At 44.0% G+C, this 22,861-nt stretch overlaps 1 protein-coding gene across 3 annotated transcripts in view; it reads left to right on the top strand.

Moving 5' to 3' along the window:
* The window catches only part of SCAI (suppressor of cancer cell invasion), a 194,417-nt gene extending 190,538 nt beyond the window's left edge, over window positions 1-3,879 (top strand). For all 3 annotated transcript variants that reach the window (XM_075324143.1, XM_075324141.1, XM_075324142.1), the window contains exon 17: window positions 777-3,879. In XM_075324143.1, the coding sequence (XP_075180258.1) occupies window positions 777-923 (147 nt within the window). In that variant the 3' untranslated portion in view covers window positions 924-3,879. The remainder of the gene's footprint in view (window positions 1-776) is intronic.
* The last annotated feature ends 18,982 nt before the right edge of the window (window positions 3,880-22,861 follow it).

Here is a 22,861-nt window from a genome sequence, read left to right as displayed (position 1 = left end):
TTTATTGTTTTTTACATTTGCATATAAATTTATATTTCTATCTACTTATAGTAGTACAATATGAAATTTGGAGCGTGGTGCCACCTTGTGGCTTTTTGTGTTCATCACTATTTGACATTTGTTGTTTTTTTTTATTATACTCAGAAAAATATATATATTTTACTCTCCTTTGGTTATTGGATTACATATTTTCTTTTTCTTTTTTTTTTATTCTTGAATAATATTTGTGCAGTCTGTGAATTTGTTCTCAGTAATAGTCTTGCCTCCATCAAATCCTCCTTCATAAATGACCTCAAATCTGGCCTAATTATTTCAAGGCCAGAGAACGACCTCTCTACACTAACTTGGGTTGGAGGCAAAGTGGTATATAGAAGTTTCCATTTGTACCAAAATGTAGACAGCAATATAGTGTTTAAGAAATGTGTCCCTTGCCTTTGGAATCCCATGCCACTCCAGTCCTCTCCACCAGGACTAGAAGTGAAGACCATGGAGTCAGATGATTGATGATCACTACTGGTGGGACTGGTCTCGTTCATCAGTCCTCCATTTGACCGCTGCAATGATCAGGTGAATCATGGGCTAGGGATCCTTTATTTCTGGACTCGATGGAGACTGCTGGTACGGCAAGAAGCAACTTATTTTTCAGTTTTAGAACCATCCCTATTCTTTGGCGAGTTATGAAAAGTCATGGAAGGTCCCTTTAAATCTACTGGGCCATTGAGATGTATGCCTTTGTATCTTTTGGATCACGTCACAATTCTGTTCTTTTCTTACAGGAGACTAGGAATTACCCGGAAACCTATCCTTCGCTTCCCCGAGACGAGTTGGTGGAAAACCTTCACTTGCAGAAACAGATTTTGGAGTTGGCCTCAATTTTAGACGTGAGGAACCTATTTATGGAGACCAACATGGATGAATACTAAAAACACAAATAAAGCACCAGTTTTACTTGAACATTTGTGACTTCGCGGTCACAGAACCTGGAAGGTGCATATTTTCTAAGGCTCAATCTCTTCTGCAGAGAACTTTTTAGTTTGTAAATCCCAAGCTTTGATTTAAAATCAAGCGCCTCCCTGAGAAAAGGTACAGAGGAGCCAGTCGTGACTGCACTTTCTTGCCCCCTTTTAACTCCCCCGTACGATCAGTAGTGTGGCACATAGTGCTTGTGTTTTTTGCTTGCAGGTCATCGCCTCTAGCTTTTCCTGCGCATGATGTTTTAGGTGTTCTGTCCTGGAATGACGAAACCCCCTCCTTCCCCCTCTCACAGCATGAAGAATTTCCAATGTGGAGACAGGAGAACCAAAAAAAGCGTTCAGACAGCCCGGACCACTGTCTCTTCTTCAGTATACATGACTATACCGCACAAAACAAAAGAAGATCCTGCCTTCCACCGTTGGCGGTTTCCACCATTCTATTTTCATATTTTTGGACTTTTCCGATACGGTACTTTGCAGCTCTTTCATTATTCGGTTATATATGAAGCAGTTGTGGACGGGCACAGTAAAATGCATTTTCCTTTTCATTTCTTGCATCCATATTACATCCTATAGCTAACCCAGTGCATGCCAAAGATAGCCTTGTGGGATCTGTGCACTGAAGGGGTCTTCATCAGTCATAGAACTGTATGATTTAGGACATACACATCCGTCACAGGGTCAGCATTGCATAGTAGTGCCTTATGTGTTATTATTTTAGTTTATTTTAAACCATAGAATTATCTTGACAATTGTACATGACAATCTTTATTACAGATTATTTCTCCCTTGTAGTTGTACAGAACAAAGCATTTGGGATTAGCGGTGATGCATTCTATTCGAAGGGCAAAAGTGACCTGTCTTAACGTCTGTTTTCAGAAACGCACCCGGCTTTCTTCTGGGGGTTGCAATTCTGAAGATTGACTGTGCAAATCAGCAGCCTGGCCTTACTGCTGGTCTGAGCTGTGCGCTTTACCATGTTGCAAGCAGAAGCCATGTTGCAAGCAGAAGCCGCTTTGCTACCACAGGATCAGAGGAGCAAAGGGAGACTGGATCCAGTTTGTTGACCCACATGCTCCTTGCCTTTGATAGACTGCAGAGGTGGCCTTTATCTTAGGTAGTGGGAAACTATAAAATGCACATCTGCCTCCTATTGATTAGAATGGGAGGCGAATGTGCAGTGCCCGGCCGCCGCCATTATGAGAAGACGGAGAAGCTCTGATACAGAGCATTTCCTACTGCCGCAGCCAGGAGCGAGAAGAGCTGATCGGCGGTGGTGCAAGGTGTCTGACCTCGTCGATCAGATATTGATGACCTATCCTAAGGATAGGCCATTAATGTAAAAGTAGTGGACAATCCCTTTTAAGATGTAAATTGCAAAGTTGCCGTTTTTTTACAACCACTTTGCAATTGTATCCATTTAGGTTATAACCATCCCTTTTTAGGCTCATCTCAAATATCCCCTTTTAAGAAACATTAAAAATTGTAGTAAAATACCTCGTTGGAGGTTGGTCATAAAGACCCTTATAAAGGTTACATAAAAGCTCTCCAAAACCCACCCACCTCTGCAGGCCAGGCCAACCATCTGAGATATATTGGGGCCTCCTCAATCCTGGAGAAAAAAAAAATGGGCTTGTTAAATTTCAATTGTTGATCATTTTTGTTTTTACTGGAAACAGGCCCCCGCCAGAAATGTTTGGCAGTGGCTTACCCTGCTTTTCCTATGGCCAAACACATGCGCGACTTAATTGAATACGCATCTATGTGCATAGAAGGGTCATGAGAGGAAACACATCACCAAACCAGGCAACTGTTGGGTAAGGTTTATGGGCGCCTTTAGCGTGGGGACAACAAAACAGGAGAGGGAAGAGTAAGAATATAATATCAGTCAAGGAGCACTTTAACGATGTTATCCTATAAGCTATTTTCATACCAAAAAGTCCTGTAAGGTTGAGATTAGTTGTTTAATTGTCAATTTTGTTGTTTAAAGCATAAAAAAAATCATGTGATGCTAATCTGTGCTGTCTGGGGGCGGAGTCTGAAAAAAACATTCTCCTTACCCCTCTGGCAGCTGATGGTCTGGAGGCGGAGTCTGAACAAAATCAGTCTCCTTACCCTTCTGGCAGCTGATAGTATCTAGAAGCCAGCAATACTTATATGCTACCACAAATACCCTGGAAAGTAGCATATAAGTAACATATATTGTTCTTTTCTTTTTATAATCTGTACGATGAATATATTTAATTGTGGAATAACCCTTTTAATAATGCAGGTATGGGGCTTGCACACTATACGACAAACTTCCTTAGCCTGAGAATAGTAGGACTTGCCAAATAGGACTCCTCTCTTAGGTTGGCACTTGTATGACTTGCTTATCTGCCAGTCTGTGAAATGCAATTCTCTGTTCTTCTCTATTATGTTGTTGGTACATTAGGATTTGTCATTTTTGCTAGTTTTGGGTTTAACGTGTCCAATGATAAGAATATAGAGGGTGTGTTAACTTTAGAGCTGAGATACTGAGCTAAATGTGTCTATCAATAGATTAAGGGGATCCACGTGCTTAAAAAATATTGTAATATGTATGGGCATTGCTATTTAGGAATGTAGAATTGCAGCCGTGTGGATAGCTCTAATCAGACTGTGAATGAAGCAGCTCTCACTCCCCGTTCGTAGCAGGAAGTTCCAGCAGAATCTCAAAAACCATCTGAACATAACCAATCCTTCTTTCCGGTCTTTGAACTGTGGAAATACCATCCGTACCTTCAAATTCAGCACAGTAATTCCTTTTTTTATCAGGGGATGTTTCACGGGTTGAAATGAGGCCATTACTGTATAGTTTTACTTAAATATAAGATTATATATTCCCTATCTTTAAACAATGCCAAATGACAATTGCTCTTATTAAAAAAGTAAAAAAAAAATATATATATATATATATATATATATATATATATATATATATATAATATATATATATATAATTTTTTTTTTTATAAGAGCAATTTTCATTTTATATATATATATATATATATATATATATATATATATATATATTAATATATATATATATATATATATATATATTAATATATATATATATATATATATTAATATATATATATATATATATTAATATATATATATATATATATATATATATATTAATATATATATATATATATATATATATATAATGCACTTACAATGTAAAGCTCCACTCCGCTATTTCTACTTCACCGCTGGGCTAATGCTTTAAATGTAAGTCCCCCTATACTCGCCTTCTGGCAGCTTCGTCTTCTATCAGTCGGTTTCTTGTGATTTCTGACATGTTGGCAGCTCCAGTGTTTCATGTTTCACTCAATACTAGTCTATGAGAGCCTCATTCTGGCTCTCATAGACTTTAATTGGAAGCTTGTGATGTGACTTCTGGCTTCTGTCACAAGATGGCTCCATGGGATTGGAGGTGCGCCTGTAACTGTTGAAGCCTCCGGAAAGTGAGGCGGTTGGCCTAGATTTAAAGCGCCACTCCAGTGCTGAAAAACGACCCCTCTGTATTGGTGCTTTTAAAGGGTTATTCCAAACATTTAAAGGTTATTACCTTCATGTGAATCAGTGTGGGTCTAACTGCGGGGACGCCAACAATCCAGAAAACGAGGCTCTGCTATCAGACTGTAACGCCACCACTTTTCCAACGAGGCATATCGGAACCCCATTCCCGGGATTGGTCGAGGTACCACCTGTCTGATCTGCAAGTTTGGATTGTTCCCAAATTTTAATGTTGGAAATAACCCTTTAATGACCAAGAACATTTGGTAACCTGATCAAGAAGATTCGCTCTTCTCATGGGGCAGATTTCCATTGGTTGGAAAGCTAAAAAGCATGGCTAATGACCCTTATCATTTGGCTATCTTTAAGCCATTATGGGCAGCTATTCGCAAGACGTATGGATGTTGGGCTTGCCGGTACAGACCATACTTTGACAAGAAAGAGGTTTAGTAGCTCATTCATTAACTAGGTTTTTGTAGTTTCATGCACTAGTTAAAAGGCGATCCATATGGATTTGTCACCTGAACGTACTAGAATCTCCGCCAGGGGGACAGTTCTCCGCCAGGGGGACGGTTCCCCACTAAGGGATGTTTCGTGGCAATTGAGAGCCAAAATATAGTCATTTTTTTTTTTAACTCCAAGTGTATATGTCCACGACTTAACTGATAAATGACATGGTCCTCTTTAATACAAGGTTGTCACACACAGGTGACCCCTTTTAAAGTTAAAAATTTGGAATCTAAAAGTTGTTTTATACACTTTGTCCCATGGTCTTGTTAGATGGAAATCAATGGAGGATTCCTGAGCACTGAACAAAAGCTTTTTCCAATAGGCAATAATTGCCCAAATGAGAGCCCATTTCCAATCTTTGACTGCAATCTGCTGCTTATTGTCGGCAGCACTTCTTCCCGCGTAAACAGGGAATGTGTTGCTGATGATATGCAAACTGTACGGTGACCTAACGATTATTCCCGTACAGTTTGCATTGGCCCGAGGAAAGGGGCCTTTAAGGAGGCGCCAATTTGCTTACCGTATGTGCAGAAATCGTCCCATGTGAATGGACTTTTATTCAGACCTTGCATTATCCTCAGACGTTCTCCAGCAAAAAGTGACGGGAATACAATAGTTTGCTGCTATCTGTGCATTATTGTAGTCCCAGTGTGCTTAGTGGCATTAATGGTGCTGTAAGTAGCTATTATTCCTTGTGAACGTGTATATCACTCAATAGTGAGCTCCAGATGAGATATAACTGGTCCATCCACCCTTAACCCATTGTTTTCCTACAGCTTATGGTGCTTAGTTCAAGGGAAAAGCTGCTTTTTCCCGCCCTAATCTTCTGGTTGAAGGCCTTCTCCCTGGACTTACTTTTGATCACAAGGGCTAACTGGACAGAATCTAATTTTAAATGATGTCCTCTTGGCAATCGGAGTGCTTTGGTTTGCAGAGGGAATGTGTGTATTGCTCCAGGCGAGAGATAACTGGTCCATCCACCCTTAACACATTGTTTTCCTACAGCCTATGGTGCTTAGTTCTAATGAAAAGCTGCTTTTTTCCTAAATCTGCTAGTTAAAGGCCACCTCCATGGACTTTCTCTTGATCACAAGGGCTAACCGGACACCACCTAATTTTAAATGATGCCCTCTTGGCAATCGGAGTGTTTTGGTTTATAAAGTGATGACCCTAGCAAGCCCCCTCTCTATAATATATTGTAATAGAGCATGAAGTTTTATGTGGAGTCCCAAGTAAATGGAAATAAAGATCTGTTTGGCCCCCATTTTCACATCCATGGTCTAGGTGGTTCTTTTGCTTGGCTTCCTTTTCTCTAGGTGGTTCTGGTGCTTGGCTTCCTTTCTCTAGGTGGTTCTTGTGCTTGGCTTCCTTTCTCCAGGTGGGTCTTGTGCTTGGCTTCCTTTCTCTAGGTGGTTCTTGTTTGGCTTCCTTTCTCCAGGTGGGTCTTGTGTTTGGCTTCCTTTCTCCAGGTGGTTCTGGTGCTTGGCTTCCTTTCTCTAGGTGGTTCTTGTGCTTTGCTTCCTTTCTCCAGGCGGTTCTGGTGCTTGGCTTCCTTTCTCCAGGTGGGTCTTGTGTTTGGCTTCCTTTCTCCAGGTGGGTCTTGTGCTTGGCTTCCTTTCTCTAGGTGGTTCTTGTGCTTGGCTTCCTTTCTCCAGGCGGTTCTTGTGCTTGGCTTCCTTTCTCCAGGTGGTTCTTGTGCTTGGCTTACTTCCTCTAGGTGGTTCTTGTGCTTGGCTTCCTTTCTCAATGTGGTTCTTGTGCTTGGCTTCCTTTCTCCAGGTGGGTCTTGTGCTTGGCTTCATTTCCCTAGGTGGTTCTTGGGCTTGGCTCCCTTTCCCTAGGTGGTTCTTGGGCTTGGCTTCCTTTCCCTAGGTGGTTCTTGTACTTGGCTTCCTTTCTCCAGGTGGTTCTTGTGCTTGGCTTCCTTTCTCCAGGTGGGTCTTGTGCTTGGCTTCCCTTCCCTAGGTGGTTCTTGGGCTTGGCTTCCTTTCTCCAGGTGGTTCTTGGGCTTGGCTTCCTTTCCCTAGGTGGTTCTTGTGCTTGGCTTCATTTCTCCAGGTGGTTCTTGTGCTTGGCTTCCTTTCTCCAGGTGGGTCTTGGGCTTGGCTTCCTTTCTCCAGGTGGGTCTTGGGCTTGGCTTCCTTTCTCCAGGTGGGTCTTGGGCTTGGCTTCCTTTCTCCAGGTGGGTCTTGGGCTTGGCTTCCTTTCTCCAGGTGGGTCTTGGGCTTGGCTTCCTTTCTCCAGGTGGGTCTTGGGCTTGGCTTCCTTTCTCCAGGTGGGTCTTGGGCTTGGCTTCCTTTCTCCAGGTGGGTCTTGGGCTTGGCTTCCTTTCTCCAGGTGGGTCTTGTGCTTGGCTTCCTTTCTCCAGGTGGGTCTTGTGCTTGGCTTCCTTTCTCCTTTAGGCTTCTTAAAGTCAGCAAATAAGAGAGTGGATTATGTTTCTGTAAGGGATCAAGGTAACCAGTTCTGGGATAGGAGAATGCAATAAAGTAAACTAAGGGCTTTTCAAATACAAAATTAAAGCACAATCTTTAAGCTTAAAGGGATGTCGATTTTTAGGAAATACATATATTATCTGTAAAATTACTATTTTGGAGCTGCTTTTTTGAGTCGCATTGTGCCATTACTATTTTATTCTCCCTTCGAATGTATATATTCACTGAGCGGTCACTCCATTATTACAGGGGTTTGTCCCTGCAAACTCTGACCAATCAGTGCTGATTGGGTTATAATGTGTGGCCACACCCCCAACTGGTAACACCCAGTTGTCCATTTATTCATGCGTGACTAGCAGGGTTGGCAAAGAAACTGCACAAAGCAAAGAGAAGATGCTTCAGAATTGTTAGGTGTCTTAAAGGACCCATCTACCCTCCTAACTGTGAAGATAAGAAACTGTGTAGAGTCTTGGGTTATATATACTGTATATACTTTTCTAGTCTGGTCTGTGTCTACTTCCCACTTTCTCATATCAAGTGTGATCATTTCATTAACAATGAGCCATTTTTCTTTTTTTTTTTTTTTTTTTCTCCAGATGACCCTAACCTTAAAGGAAACCTGTCCCATTGTACATGCAGCTCGATCTGCAAAGCATATGGTATATAGTGAAAAGCTGAGCACAGAATGATATATAGGTTTGCGCAAACATATATTATTTTATACATTGCAATCCCTGCTATTCATATGCATTTGAGTCCAGTGGGCGGTCCTACTCGGTGATTGACAGTTATTTGTACATGCACAGTCATAAAGGGAGGCGGGCCAATGAATAGCACCACCCACTGGACTCATGCATACAAAAAATAAGGATTTCAATCATCAGTGAAACTTGCATTTTTTTAATTGAAATCCCGTTCTTTGTGTGGGGGGGGGTTGTATGCATGAGTCCAGTGGACATTCCTATTCAGTGATTGACAGCGATCTGTACATGCACAGTCAGAGGCATGTCAAATAGCACTGCCTACTGGGCTCATGCATACAAAAAAATAAGGATTTCAATTATCAGTAAAACTTGCTTTTTTTTTTTAATTGAAATCCCTGTTTTGATTTTTACTGTATGCAGGAGTCCAGTGGGCAGTCCTATTCTGTGAGTGACCGCTATCTGTACATGCACAGCCCTAACGGGAGATGTCAATGACTAGCACACCCACTGGACTCATGCGTACAAAAAACAAGGATTTCAATTATCAGTAAAACTTTTTTTTTTTTTTTTTAAATTGAAATCCCAGTTTTTTGTATGCATGAGTCTAGTGGGCGGTCCTACTCTGTGATTGACAGCTATCTGCACATGCAGTCCTAAAGGGAGGCGTGTTAATAGCACCGCCCACTGGACTCATGCATACCAAAAAGCAGGGATTTCAATGAAAAAAAATTACTGATACTTTTCAAGCCAAAAATTATATTTTAATTTGATCAGCTCTTCTGGTCTAGAATCAGATAGCCCTTTCAACATGACAATTTCCCTGTAAAAATTATCCGCCCAGTGTCCTATAAAATGTTTGGCCAGGTTTAGTGACTGAAATCCTTTTATTCAATGTTTATTAAACCCTCAATCTACTTTTATCTGATGCAAACGGCCTCCCTGAGGGAGAGATTATAGTTGATTTAGTAAAGGCCAAGTGACGGGAATGATTACACTACAGGCCGACCATGCAGGTGCCATAGGACTCATGAAAAAAGGAGACCCAGTCCTGTCGTTGGCTCAACTGGGGGGATCTGCACTAGACCCCTTTCCTTAGCCCAACTGCCTAGTTCGTAAGCAAGGGGGTGAACAATTGACCCCAAGGGTCATGATCGCACTAGAGATTTCTGCCCTTGGTGGTATGGCTATGTTGAGGGCTCATGTCGATCTTTTGAATGGAGATTCATTACGTAGATTTGGATTGAACTCTACATCATAAGCACTAATCGTAGAACACCTAGGGACGCACTGCCTTCACCCCTATTGTATTCGTGGGTATTGTAGGTTACTAGACCCCTCGCTCATCCATTTGCAATAGATTTGACCAATTTTAATAAAATAATGGGTAGTTGTGCAGTGCCGGACCTTGTTCTGATGTTCTGACTAGTGTTAAGCGGACCCGGACTGGAAAAATCCGGATCCGCACGGTTTCCCCACAGCAATTTGCTATATCCTTGTTGCATACTGACACTCTATTATGACAATTTTTATTCCAACAGTCATGGTGATTTACGGAGATTCTATGTATTTTTCCCCTGATTTATGCATCTTAAGGCCCCGTTACACGCAACGACATATCTAACGATATGTCGGCGGGGTCACGGGTTCTGTGACGCACATCCGGCATCGTTAGCGACGTCGTTGCGTGTGACACCAACGAACGGCCGTTAACGATCAAAAATACTCACCTTATCGTTGATCATGGACACGTCATTCATTTTAAAAAAAAATCGTTGATTGTTGCAGGATGCAGGTTGTTCGTCGTTCTGGAGGCAGCACACATCGCTACGTGTGACACCTCGGGAACGACGAACTGCAGTCTACCTGCGTCCCGCCGGCAATAAAGAAGGAAGAAGGTGGGCGGGACGTTGTTACGGCCACTCATCTCCGCCCCTCCGCTTCTATTGGGCGGCAGCTTAGTGACGCCGCACGAACCGCCCCCTTAGGAAGGAGGCGGTTCGCCGGCAACAGCGACGTCGCTAGGCAGGTTAGTCCCGTGTGACTGGGACTAACTATTTTGTGCGCCACAGGCAGCGATTTGCCCGTGACGCACAAATGACGGGGGGCAGTTGCTTTCACCAGCGATATCGCTACGTGTAACACCCCCTTTAATGTCCTTTATATATAACTGATATTTGTATTAAAATCATCAGAACATTGCACGTAACGACTCCTTCTTTGTTATTATATATCAATCCTGCCTTCCTGTAGTGCACAGCCAGTCACGTGTGAGCCCTGTTGTTCCATTCGTTTTTGGGTGGCGGTCCTAATCATCCTGTAGCGCATAACCCGTCACATATGAGCTTCTATTGTTCCATTGGTTTTTGGGTGGCGGCCCTAACCATCCTGTAGTGCACAAACCATCACGTGTGAGCCCTGTTCAATCTTTTTTTTTTGGGTGGAGGTCCTAACCATCCTGTAGAGCCCAACCCGTCACACATGAGCCCTGTTCAATCTTTTTTTTTTGGGTGGAGGTCCTAACCATCCTGTAGAGCCCAACCCGTGTCACATGAGCCCTGTTCAATCTTTTTTTTTTTGGGTGGAGGTCCTAACCATCCTGTAGAGCCCAACCCGTCACACATGAGCCCTGTTCAATCTTTTTTTTTTGGGTGGAGGTCCTAACCATCCTGTAGAGCCCAACCCGTCACACATGAGCCCGGTTGTTCCATTTGGTTTTTGGGTGGCGGTCCTAACCATCCTGTAGTGCACAACCCATCACGTGTGAGCCCTGTTCAATCTTATTTTTGGGTGGAGGTCCTAACTATCCTGTAGAGCCAACCCGTCACACATCAGCCCTGTTGTTCCATTGGTTTTTGGGTGGCTGTCATAACCATCCTGTAGCACACAACCCTTCACGTCTGAGCCCTGTGGTTCCTTTCGTTATTTGGGTGGCGAACCCAACCATTCTGTAGTGTACAACCGGTCACGCGTGAGCCTTGTGGTTCCATTCATTTTTGTGAATCAGCCCACCCCACTGTTTGTGGTCAGTCCTATAGAAACTTAATTGATCAGTAGGACCCATGAGTGACCACTGATCTATTAAAACCCCTCCACTACATTCCTGGTCTACTAATTTAGTGACTGGTTGGGATACCATATATCAACTTTCCTGTGGATATATGGCTTAACCCCTTAAAATGGATACCAGGCAAAGAAAATATTTTTTTCCTTTACGTCTGTCTGTCTTGCGTGTTTGCCATCCAGTGCCATTATATAACCGTCACGTACGTCCCCTAATGAATTTCTGTAAAAGACTCGTTGCTCAAACTCTTAAAATTTTACAAAGTCAGCAAGAGGTAAGCGTCCTATGCAAGTTTCAGGTTCTATAAACCCAGATAAGCACACAATTATTCATCGTGCGCCTTTTTTTTATTGTTTTTGTAGCATTTTGTCTTTCATGTTCTATAGTCACGAGAGAGGTTAGGATTTACTATTTAAATTAGCACAGTGTATATTGTGTATACTTAGAAAACAGTAGGTTAGGGCTTATAAACTAAGAGGATGATGTGAATTGTTTTTTGTGAATTGTGTTTTGGGTTTTTTTCTGACATTTTTGTTTTTAAAGGCGTTTTCCTGCCATAAAAAACTTGGTCATCGATTACCATCAGTGATTCAATTAATATTTATGGAGGAAAGCCTCTATTTAAAGGGCTTGTCTGCTTTTTTTTTTTTTTTTATCCCCCAGGGTCAGGATTAGCTGTAAACTGTGGAGGAACATGGCAGGACACATGTTCAATATTCCCACAGCTCCTGCGCAGGAGAAATGAGGCAATACATGGTGAACATTGAAATTAATATTCTGTATTTGTAATGTTTTGGCGGGGGCAGTTCTGAGATAAAGGATCTTACAGCTGTTATCTGCTCTGTAAAATAATGAAGAGTCCATTGTCCATCTCTGGAGACTTTTTTTTGTCTCCTGCATGCATTTAGGGCAACAATAAAACAAAACCGAATTGGGTGTTTTTGTTTTTTCTTTTTCCTTTTCTATTTTTTTCTTTTTTTTTCCATTTTTTTTTTTCTCCCTACTCTCCTTCCTTCCTTCTCTTCCTTCCTTCCCTCCCTCCCTCCTTCCTTTCCTTCTTCTTTCCTTCCCTCCTTCCTTCTTCTTTCCTTCCCTCCTTCTTTCCTTCCCTTCCCTCCTTCCTTCTTCCCTTCCCTCCCTCCTTCTTTCCTTCCCTTCCCTCCCTTCCCTTTCCTTCCCTTTCCTTCCCTTCCCTCCTTCTTTCCTTCCCTTCCCTCCTTCTTCCCTTCCCTCCTTCTTTCCTTCCCTTCCCTCCTTCTTTCCTTCCCTTCCCTGCTTCTTTCCTTCCCTTCCCTCCTTCTTTCCTTCCCTTCCCTCCTTCTTTCCTTCCCTTCCCTCCTTCTTTCCTTCCCTTCCCTCCTTCTTTCCTTCCCTTCCCTCCTTCTTTCCTTCCCTTCCCTCCTTCTTCCCTTCCCTTCCCTCCTTCTTTCCTTCCCTTCCCTCCTTCTTCCCTTCCCTCCTTCTTTCCTTCCCTTCCCTCCTTCTTTCCTTCTTTCCCTCCTTCTTTCCTTCCCTCCTTCTTTCCTTCCCTCCCTTCCCTCCTTCTTTCCTTCCCTCCCTTCCCTCCTTCTTTCCTTCCCTTCCCTCCTTCTTTCCTTCTTTCCCTCCTTTCCTTCCCTCCTTCTTTCCTTCCCTTCCCTCCTTCTTTCCTTCCCTTCCCTCCTTTCCTTCCCTTCCCTCCTTCTTTCCTTCCCTTCCCTCCTTCTTCCCTTCCCTCCTTCTTCCCTTCCCTCCTTCTTTCCTTCCCTTCCCTCCTTCTTTCCTTCCCTTCCCTCCTTCTTTCCTTCCCTTCCCTCCTTCTTTCCTTACCTCCCTTCCCTCCTTCTTTCCTTACATCCCTTCCCTCCTTCTTTCCTTACATCCCTTCCCTCCTTCTTTCCTTACCTCCCTTCCCTCCTTCTTTCCTTACCTCCCTTCCCTCCTTCTTTCCTTACCTCCCTTCCCTCCTTCTTTCCTTACCTCCCTTCCCTCCTTCTTTCCTTACCTCCCTTCCCTCCTTCTTTCCTTACCTGCCTTCCCTCCTTCTTTCCTTCCCTTCCCTGCTTCCCTTTCCTCCTTTTCTTTTTAACTTCAATGTGGTGTATGTTCATAAATCAGCTAAGCAAAAAAAGTTAACTCTCCAATTGGATTGTCACAACAAGCTCACTTAGAGATTCCCAGTTGACTCCTTTCCAAGCCAGCAACACAGACTATAGAAAGCAAACGCTGCAAAATTTTAAATTAAACCCAATTCTAAAGTTGTAAGAAAAAGTCCCCAAATTTGGACAATCCCTTTTAAGAACCTCCTTTAAATTCCCTGATAGGATTTTCTAAATCAGACAACCCCTTTTTAAGCTTCGTGTTCATTCTTCGCACTATATTAGACATCTCCAAAGCGCGGAATATTTGAGTTCCATGAACGCATTCCTGTCCGTTATTAATGGCGGTCTATAAAACGACTGCGTACTGTGATGGTCGCGGACAGGCTCACTTAGACATTAGCTTTTTTTTTTTTTTAATAAACTTTATAAACAACAAAGCCTTGACAAAAGCCTCATAACTTTTATTTTGTGTTTTTATGTAGCGTGTGATTAAGTCTCAGCACATGTAATAGTCTGCGCTGGAGAAAGTGACCGGCGTCGGCTCGTCTTGCAATAAATGGTTGCCGGACTGTGTCCATTACTGTAGATAGCTGTGCCTGTGTTCTGAACTCCAGTTTAGCCAAATCTGTAGAAAAAAATGACGAGCATTGTGCCATTGTGAAAGACAAGAAAAAACAAACAAAAAGCTTGGGATTTTTTTTTGTTTTGCTGTCGATGGTTGTTTGTCTCGAGCTTTCTGTCCTTTGTTCCATGCTACGTACGGCGTTTCTTGTCCTCGGTCCTGTAGCGTGATTGTGCCACAGGACAGCACAGATTGTATGATGTCCATCACTCCTCAGCTATTGTACATAGTACTCACACTTGGCTGCTTGGGTCATGTTGTAAATGTCGTTCTCTCCGGAAATTGAAAGCAGCAAGAAAAAAAACAAAAATGAAAAAAATTGAAAATGTTGATTCTTAAACTTGAATATATTTGCTTGATGTCTGTGGTTACTTGTATGAGCATTTTCTCCTTCAGAATAAAGATTTGGGGTTTTTTTCCATAAATTTTCATGTTCTATTTTCTTATTATTGTCTCTATCAAGTGTTCACAGCCCCCTCAGAGATTCTATAAAATCAGTGGGCAAACTGGTGTTCCCCAAAAATAAGTGTAGCAACAAGGTACTGCATACCCACCAGGATGCAGGGTCTACCCCCTAGGGCCCCAGAAGACCAGTGCCGGTAACACACACACACTCCAGGTAATCCAAGTTTTCCCCAACAATCTCCCATAGAATGGTGCAAAGCTAGGGTCGGACCAATGGATGGCCACCTAGAGGTTGAGCCAGTCCAGTCCACTAGTTCAGAGGTTCCCAACTCCAGTCCTCAAGGCACACCAACAGTGCATGTTTTCAGGATTTCCTTAGTATTGACAGGTGATAATTTAATCACCTGCAAAGGTGCTGAATCCAACACCCATGCAATGCTAAAGAAATCCTGAAAACATGCACTGTTGGTGTGCCTTGAGGACTGGAGTTGGGAACCTCTGCACTAGTTGACCAAGTGAGAGGGGTGGACAGTCAGTAGTCAGAGGAGTCAAGCACTGAAGGTGGACGTGAGGAGACGCACTGACTTGGAGTGAACAGGAACCTGGTGCCCAGGAGAGTAGTTGCCGGTGGAGTACTCCCGGAACTACGCACAGACGGGGTACAGGACCCTAGGTCAGGCAGAAGCTCCAGGCAGGCCTGATAACACCTGCAGAGCGAGGGGACCATCAAGGACCTCACTGACCCTAAAAATCCGAGACTCAGTAGCAAAGAGAGCCGTGGACAGGACCAGAGACTCCAACCCCATAGCGTTCACGCTACCATCATATGGACAGCAGTGGAAAAAACACCGGACGGGGACCCCCAGTTGCTCTACGCCACGGGGACCCACCAACCAGAGACAGGTGCAGGGGAAGAAGGTACCAGATTACTACACTAGCACTGGGACAAAGGGGACCTGAAGGTGAAACCAGCTGGCCTCCGGTGACCAGTTACCACCAGAAAGTGAGTAAAGAACCAGTTGCACTGAACCCTTTGTGTGGACTACCTTCTTCTAATCTAACACCCATAATTACACCTACCCTCTGGGGCCTGGCCCTGCTTGCGGAGGGCCTAACATCCAGGCTGCCAGTAACATCAGCCCCAGTAGAGGACATTGTGCAGCGGCGGCTCCATCTACGTAGCCGCAACACCGCAAGTGGCGTTACGTGTGAACACTATTCTAATCCCCTGTAAATATTCCCCTTTTCAAAAAGCACCCAGGGCACGGAACTGGGCAACGGCCACCGAAGTGACATTCCCCAATTATACACTGCCCGGGACAGAGTACCCCATAACCCTGGGCGACACATAAGACCTACCCCGAAAATGAGCCTTAGCAGACATTTTTGGCCTTTTTGGAGTGAGTATGTTTAAAATATAAGCCCTACTTCAAAAATAAGCCCCAGTTGCGGTTCAATAATGACGTGTCCAGGCAGCTAAAAAAAATAATCGAATACAGCAGGACACTTCATTGAAGAGAGAAGACACCCCCCAAAAGAGAGAAGACTGCCCTCCAAAAAAAAATCACGCTCACCAGAGCCTCAACAGTTACAGTTGGCAAGTTTGGAAGGTGGATAGGCTCTCACACAGAGATCTGTGTTGTTGTCTGGGGTAAGGATATTTAAGGAGAACTACACAGGGGGACCTGGTCAAATGACCTGTATAGAGCTGGTACCACAGTCTCAAAGATAACCGTACAACACTACATTGTCATGGATTAAAACCCTACAGGGCACGTGAGGTCACACTGCTTACGCTAGCCCATGTCCAGGCCCATTTGAAGTCAGCCAATTACCATCTGGATGATGCAAAGGAGGCATGGGAGAAGGTCATCTTTTTGGTATCAACTCCACTCGCAGTGTTTGGAGGAAGATGGATGAGTACAACCCCGAGAACACCTTCCCAACCGTGAAGCATGGGGGTGGAAACATCATACTTTGGGGATGCTTTTCTGTAAAGTGGGCAGGACGACTGCACTGTATTGAAGGGAGGATGGATGGGGTCATGTATCGCAAGATTTTGTCCAACAACCTCTTTCTGTCAGTAACAGCATTGAACATGGGTTAAGGCTGGGTCTTCCAGCATGACAGTGACCCGAAACACACAGTCAGGGCAACTAAGGCGTGGCTCCATAAGAAACATGTCACGATTCTGGAGTAGCCTAGCCAATCTCCAGTCCTAAACCCAATACAAAATCTTTGGAAGGAGCTGAAACTCAATGTTTCCCGACAACAGCCCCGAAACCTGAAAGATCTGGAGAAGATCTGTATGGAGGAGTCGCCAAAATGCCTGTGTGCAAACCTGGTTAAGAACTACCGGAAATGTCTGACCTCGAAGGCTACTTTCACACATCAGTTTTTTTTCCATCAGGCACAATCCAGAAAAAAACGGATAAAACTGATCCGGCGCCGTGCCCATTTTATCCCCATTGATTTATATTAGCGCCAGATTGTGCTGGATGGCATTGCGTTGCATCCTGCTTTTGCCGGATCCTTCATAATTGGCTAATGCGGCGGCCGTATGGAACGTCTCTTGTAACGATTTTTGTCTTTGACAAAAAAACACATTGCGCCGGATCCGGTGCAATATGGCATGATTTACAATGGAAGCCCATGGATGCCGGATCCAGCGTAATGCGGCAAAAAACTGATGCGGCCACCAGATCCGGTTTTTTAAACTGAGCATGCTCCAATTTATTGTAAAAAAAAACCAGATCCTGCAAAAAAAATGGATTTAACGGATGCGCTGGATCCGTTTTTGACAGATCCGGTATACCGGATCCGTCAAAAAACTGATCCGGCACATCCGTTTTTGCATATTTTGCACCGGATCTGTTGCATCAGGCACACGCTGGATTGTGCTTGATGCCAAAAAACTGATGTGTGAAAGTAGCCTAACTGCAAACCAAGGTTTCTACCAAATATTAGGCTCTTTCTATTATATCAAATATATATATTCCCATGCACTAAATGCAAAGTGAATATTTAAAAATCAAACAATGCAATTTTTTCGTTTTTTTTTTTTTTTTTTTTCCTCCTTTGGATTCTGTGTCTCAGTTAACCTATACTTGTGATAACAATTAAAGACTTCTCCATTCTTTGTAGGTGCAGAACATTAAAAATCGATAGTGTATCAAATACTTATTTTCCTCTCTCTTAGGCTGGTTTCAGACGTCCGTGTTTTAGGTACGTGTGACATCCGTTTTTAACATGGATGTCACACGTACCCATGTTACCCTATTGTGTACTCACACGGCTGTGTTTTCACACGGACCGTGTGGCCCTGCTATTTCACACGGAGACGTGCCCGTTTTTTCTCCAGCAGCACGGGTGTCACACGGACCGCACACTGATGTGATCCGTGTGATAGTGTGACACGTACCGGAGAAAACGCGGGTTTTTAAATAAAAAGATTTTCTATAGTTACCTGTTCCAGCGATGCTGTCTCTGGCTCTGCTGCCTCCCGCTCCTGACCCCCGCTCATTATTTTCATTGATTATTCACCGCAGTGAGCAGCTGGGAGCAGGGGCATCGCGGTGACAGCGAAGGAGACAGCATCGCCGAGGACAGCATCGCTGGGGTCATCGCTAGTGACAGGTGAGTATCCTGCCAGCAGTGTGTGCAGGGATGTCCAGGAGGTCATCGGATTTCCCAATGAACTCTGATGACACCCCTGCGACAACTGCATTACAGCGAGTGTCACGATGGTGACTTCCAGGGGTTCATGAGAGTTCATTGGGAACCCTGATGAGTCCCTGGATGTCACTGCACAAACTTCTGTATACTCACCTGTCACCGGCGATGTCCCTGGTGATGTCCCTGGCGGTCCTGTCCTCTGCTGTGCTGTACCCAGCCTGTCCCCACGATGCTCCGGCTTCCAGATCCTCAGGCAGTGAATAATCAATGAAAATAATGAGCGGGGATCAGGAGCAGGACGCAGCAGAGCAGAAGAGAGCATCGCTGGATACAGACGTCTGAAACCAGCCTTAATGTGTCTCTACTCTGTACTGTGCAATGGCCATGTTTGACTGTACAGGGATATGGTCTGATCATACCAAATCTCCTGGGCTGGGGAGGAAACAAAAGGGGAATATAGACAGGACAGTACGGGATAATAACTCATTCGTTCGGTGAGGTGAAACGTTTCTCTGCCTGTTTAATAAAAAAAAAAAAATGTTTTACCTCCAAGAATCGCCTATGATCCTGTGCTGTAATGTCTGTATACTCTTTTGCTTCCTCCCCTGCCCATGAAATGTGGTATGATCAGACCATGTTCCTGTATGGTCAGACACAGCCATTACACAGTACACAGCAGGTGCACATATATAAGATTCTCAGCACAGGAACGTTTTGTTTTACACGCACGAAATAGTACAACTTAATATAATTATCTATTGATTAAAATGAACTTTGTTCATGGTAAAATTCCTTTAAATTCTCTTGTGCTTTTCTCGTTCAGTAAATGCAATGCTGCCTTTATCAGAGTGCTCGCTTTGGACCAGCGGTGCGACCAGGCCTCTGGTCCGAACTGTCAGTCTTCAGAAGAACACCACCCTCTTAAAACAGGAGCTGATTAGGCAGAAGTGTGATGTGGTTCCGAAGGAAGAAGTTGAGAAGATCCCTATAGGTGTGGCAACCCATTGTGGCTGCCAGTGTGACTAACTCCACCGACGTCTAGCTGAACGATTGAGAAACAAAGGTATGTGGCAACTGGCCATCCTACCAAGTGGAGATTCAGGTGCCTATTGCTACGCACCACGCGTGGTATTACCTGGAACACCACAGTGATGTGGGGGAGGAATAATGTGGCTGCCATCCGACAACTACTACTACTTTATATACTCCCGGTACTTACCTGCACGTAACCTTCGATCCTCACAAGATCTTCTTCTCTACTCCCCTCTCATCTCCTCTTCCCACCATGGCATCCAAGATTTCTCCCGTGCCTCCCCCATACTCTGGAATGCTCTGCCACAACACATCAGACTCTCGCGTACCTTGACAAGCTTCAAAAGGAACCTGAAGACCCACCTCTTCCGACAAGTCTACAACCTGCCGCAACCCTCAGATATAGTGCCGCACAACCAGCTCCACCCTCACCTACTATATCCTCACCTATCCCTTGTAGACTGTGCGCCCTCGTGGGCAGGGACCTCTCTCCTCCTGTATCAGTCTGTGCCTTGTATTGTTTATGATTATTGTACTTGTCCCTATTATGTACACCCCTTTCACATGTAAAGCGCCATGGAATTGATGGCGCTATAATAATAATAATAATAATATACTCTCCATTAGAACAAAAGCAAGGCAAAATTGGACATTCATTTTAAGTGAAATGACCCCTCCCCCCCCATACGTACACATAATTTGAACACGAGGAATAGGGGGTTTTTTTGGCCGACTTTCACAACCCCATTAATAAAAGAGAATACCAGATCCGTCTAGAAATCACAATAATTTTATTAAGGTAGAAAAAGACAATTCAATGTATACAAATAAATCCCATGTGGGGTTTATAATTAAGCATAGATATATCACATCACATAATAAAAAAAAAAGATGATCAGGAACATATGGTGGACCTCCGAATAAGCCCTATGAAGAGACAACATACCGGGACCTGAGCGCAACAACCAATTCCATGGGGAGTTAAAAAGTATATGGAAAACACTGGTGATATTAAATAAAGTTCAAAATAAGATTAACCTAGTATACCACAGACAGCCACTAGAATCTTAATTGTGTGCACATTAGGCTAGTTTCACACTTGCGCTATTTTGACGCAAACTGAATCCGTCACTAATGTAGTACAGTTCATTTATTTACAGTGGAAGCGCGTTACTATGGCGCGTGTGTGTGTCATGCAGTACCCGCTTCTGTCCACATGATGTCGCGCTTCCACTGTAAATAAATGAACTGTACTACATTAGTGACGGATTCCGTTTGCGTCAAAATAGCGCAAGTGTGAAACTAGCCTTAGGTGTATGGATGCTACTTGAGCACCATTTAGTGACTAGATGGTGCTCAAGTAGCATCCAGACACTTAACGTGCACACAATTAAGACTGTCTAAACAGATCCCTAAGGAACTACAACCACCATCATATAAACTTGCCCATGATAAGAGGGACCGAGCACAGGTATCTGGGTGCGTCCAACACCGACGCACGTTTCGATACTATCTACCTCGGGGGGGGCACCATACTCTTGAATGGTATCAAGTGTAGGTCATCCATCCTTGGTCTGCACAGTCTTCCTGGGCTTTAAACACTAGTGTCCCTCTCCCCTTCAGACACTGCAGCTTGCATTCGCTCAGTCCCCTGGTAGTGGCCAAACTTCCACCCAACCTCCACTTTCATGTTGCTTCAATGTCTTCCGTACTCCGCAGTCAGAGATCATTCACGCTTGATTCAGTGCAAAAGCTGCCTTTGGACCATACAAGAAGACCAAAACTACAATAGACCTTAGATAGTTGGGGGTCTTGTTGGAGATTTTGTATTAGGACAAATAAGTTTTACATTACACCACTGGGAATTTACACAGAAAGCCTCTATGGCAACCCAGCACGTGCCACAGCCGTGTCCTCCAGACATGCACTAGGCCGGTGCACATTGACAGCCTTTTTTTTTTCACGTGACTGAATAGAAAAGCCTGGTCTGCTACACTCTCCTATGTCTACGACATATGCCAGTGTATACCTATGGCAATACCTATGGCAATACATGATTGCATTCGGCTAGAGATGTACACAGGCAAACAACCCTAATCACACCTTCGAGAGACGATTGGAGCCTGAGACATATGGATGCTAGTTGCTATGGGCAACAAGGACAGTGGTTTGTATTCGTTTGGGAACCAATGTCTTCCGCCAGTGGCAGAATTTTATTTACTGTAGATCGTATCCAGTGCATCAGTGCGTCCTGGTGGATTACCTAGGCCGGTTTCACACATCCGGCTTTTTGCCGTTTTACCGGATCCGGCGCTCTCCCGTACAGATAATACAGTACAATGACAGCGCTGTAACTTCCGGGTCACATGCGCCGGTCACATGACAGCATGTGACCGGCGCTTGTTGCTCTGTCATTGTACTGTATTAACTGTACGGGAGAGTGCCACATCCGGCAAAACGGCAAAAAGCCGGATGTGGGAAACCGGCCTTAAAGGAACAGAAGAGAAACCATCATAGACCTATGTATTTGGTATGTGTGAGTTTGTGTATATATGTATTACAGTGGGGGAAAAAAAGTATTTGGTCAGCCACCAATTGTGCAAGTTCTCCCACTTAAAAAGATGAGGTCGGCCTGTAATGGACATCACAGGTAGACCACAACTATGAGAGACAAAATGAGAAAACAAATCCAGAAAATCACCGCGTCTGATTTGGCAAGATTTTTTTTTTGCAAATTATGGTGGAAAATTAAGATTTGCTCAATAACAAAAGTTCATCTCAATGTTTTGTTATATACCCTTTGTTGGCAATGACAGAGGTGAAACGTTTTGTGTAAGTCTTCACGCAGTTGGCACACACTGTTGGTGGTATGTTGGACCATTTCCTCCATGCAGATCTCCTCTAGAGCAGTGATGTTTTGGGCCTGTCGCTGGGCAACAAGGACTTTCAACTCCCTCCAAAGGTTTTCTATGAGGTTGAGATCTGGAGACTGGCTAGGCCACTCCAGGACCTTCATATGCTTCTTATGAAGCCACTCCTTCTTTGCGCTGGCACTGTGCTTAGGATCATTATCATGCTGAAAGACCCAGCGGCGTTTCATCTTCAGTGCCCTTGCTGATGGAAGGAGGTTTGCACTCAAAATTTCATGATACATGGCCCCATTCATTCTTTCATGTACACGAATCAGTTGTCCTGGCCTCTTTGCTGAGAAACAGCCCCAAAGCGGCGTGAGGTGGCCACCCCCATGCTTCACAGTAGGTATGGTGTTGGATGCAACTCTGCAGTCTGTCTCCTCCAAACATGACTAGTTGTGTTTCTACCAAACAGTTCTACATTGGTTTCATCAGTCCATAGGACATTCTCCCATTACTCTTCTGGATAATCCAAATGTTCTCTAGCAAACTTCAGTCGGGCCCAGACATGTACTGGCTTCACACTAGAAGTCCCAGAGAGGGGTCATTTAACATTTCTACCATTGGAACCCTATGGAGCTCGAAATTTCAGGGACTTCTAGTGTTAAGCAGGGGAATACGTCTGGCACTGCATTATTTGAGTACCTGGCATAGTGTGTTACTGATGGTAGCCTTTGTTACGGTGGTCCCAGCTCTCTGCAAGTCATTCACTAGGTCTTCCCGTGTGGTTCAGGGATTTTTGGTCAATGTTCTTGAGATCATATTGACCCCACGGGGGGAGATCTTGCATGGAGCCCCAGATAGATGGAAATTATCAGTGGTCTTGTATGTCTTCCATTTTCTTATTATTGCTACTACAGTTGATGTCATCACACCAAGCTGCTTGCCTATTGCAGATTCAGTC

The sequence above is a fragment of the Anomaloglossus baeobatrachus genome, chromosome 9, assembly GCF_048569485.1.
Source record: "Anomaloglossus baeobatrachus isolate aAnoBae1 chromosome 9, aAnoBae1.hap1, whole genome shotgun sequence".
Lineage (NCBI taxonomy): Eukaryota > Metazoa > Chordata > Amphibia > Anura > Aromobatidae > Anomaloglossus > Anomaloglossus baeobatrachus.
The sequence above is the reverse complement of the archived record's forward strand: the minus strand, read 5'-3'. Positions and strand labels throughout refer to the sequence as shown.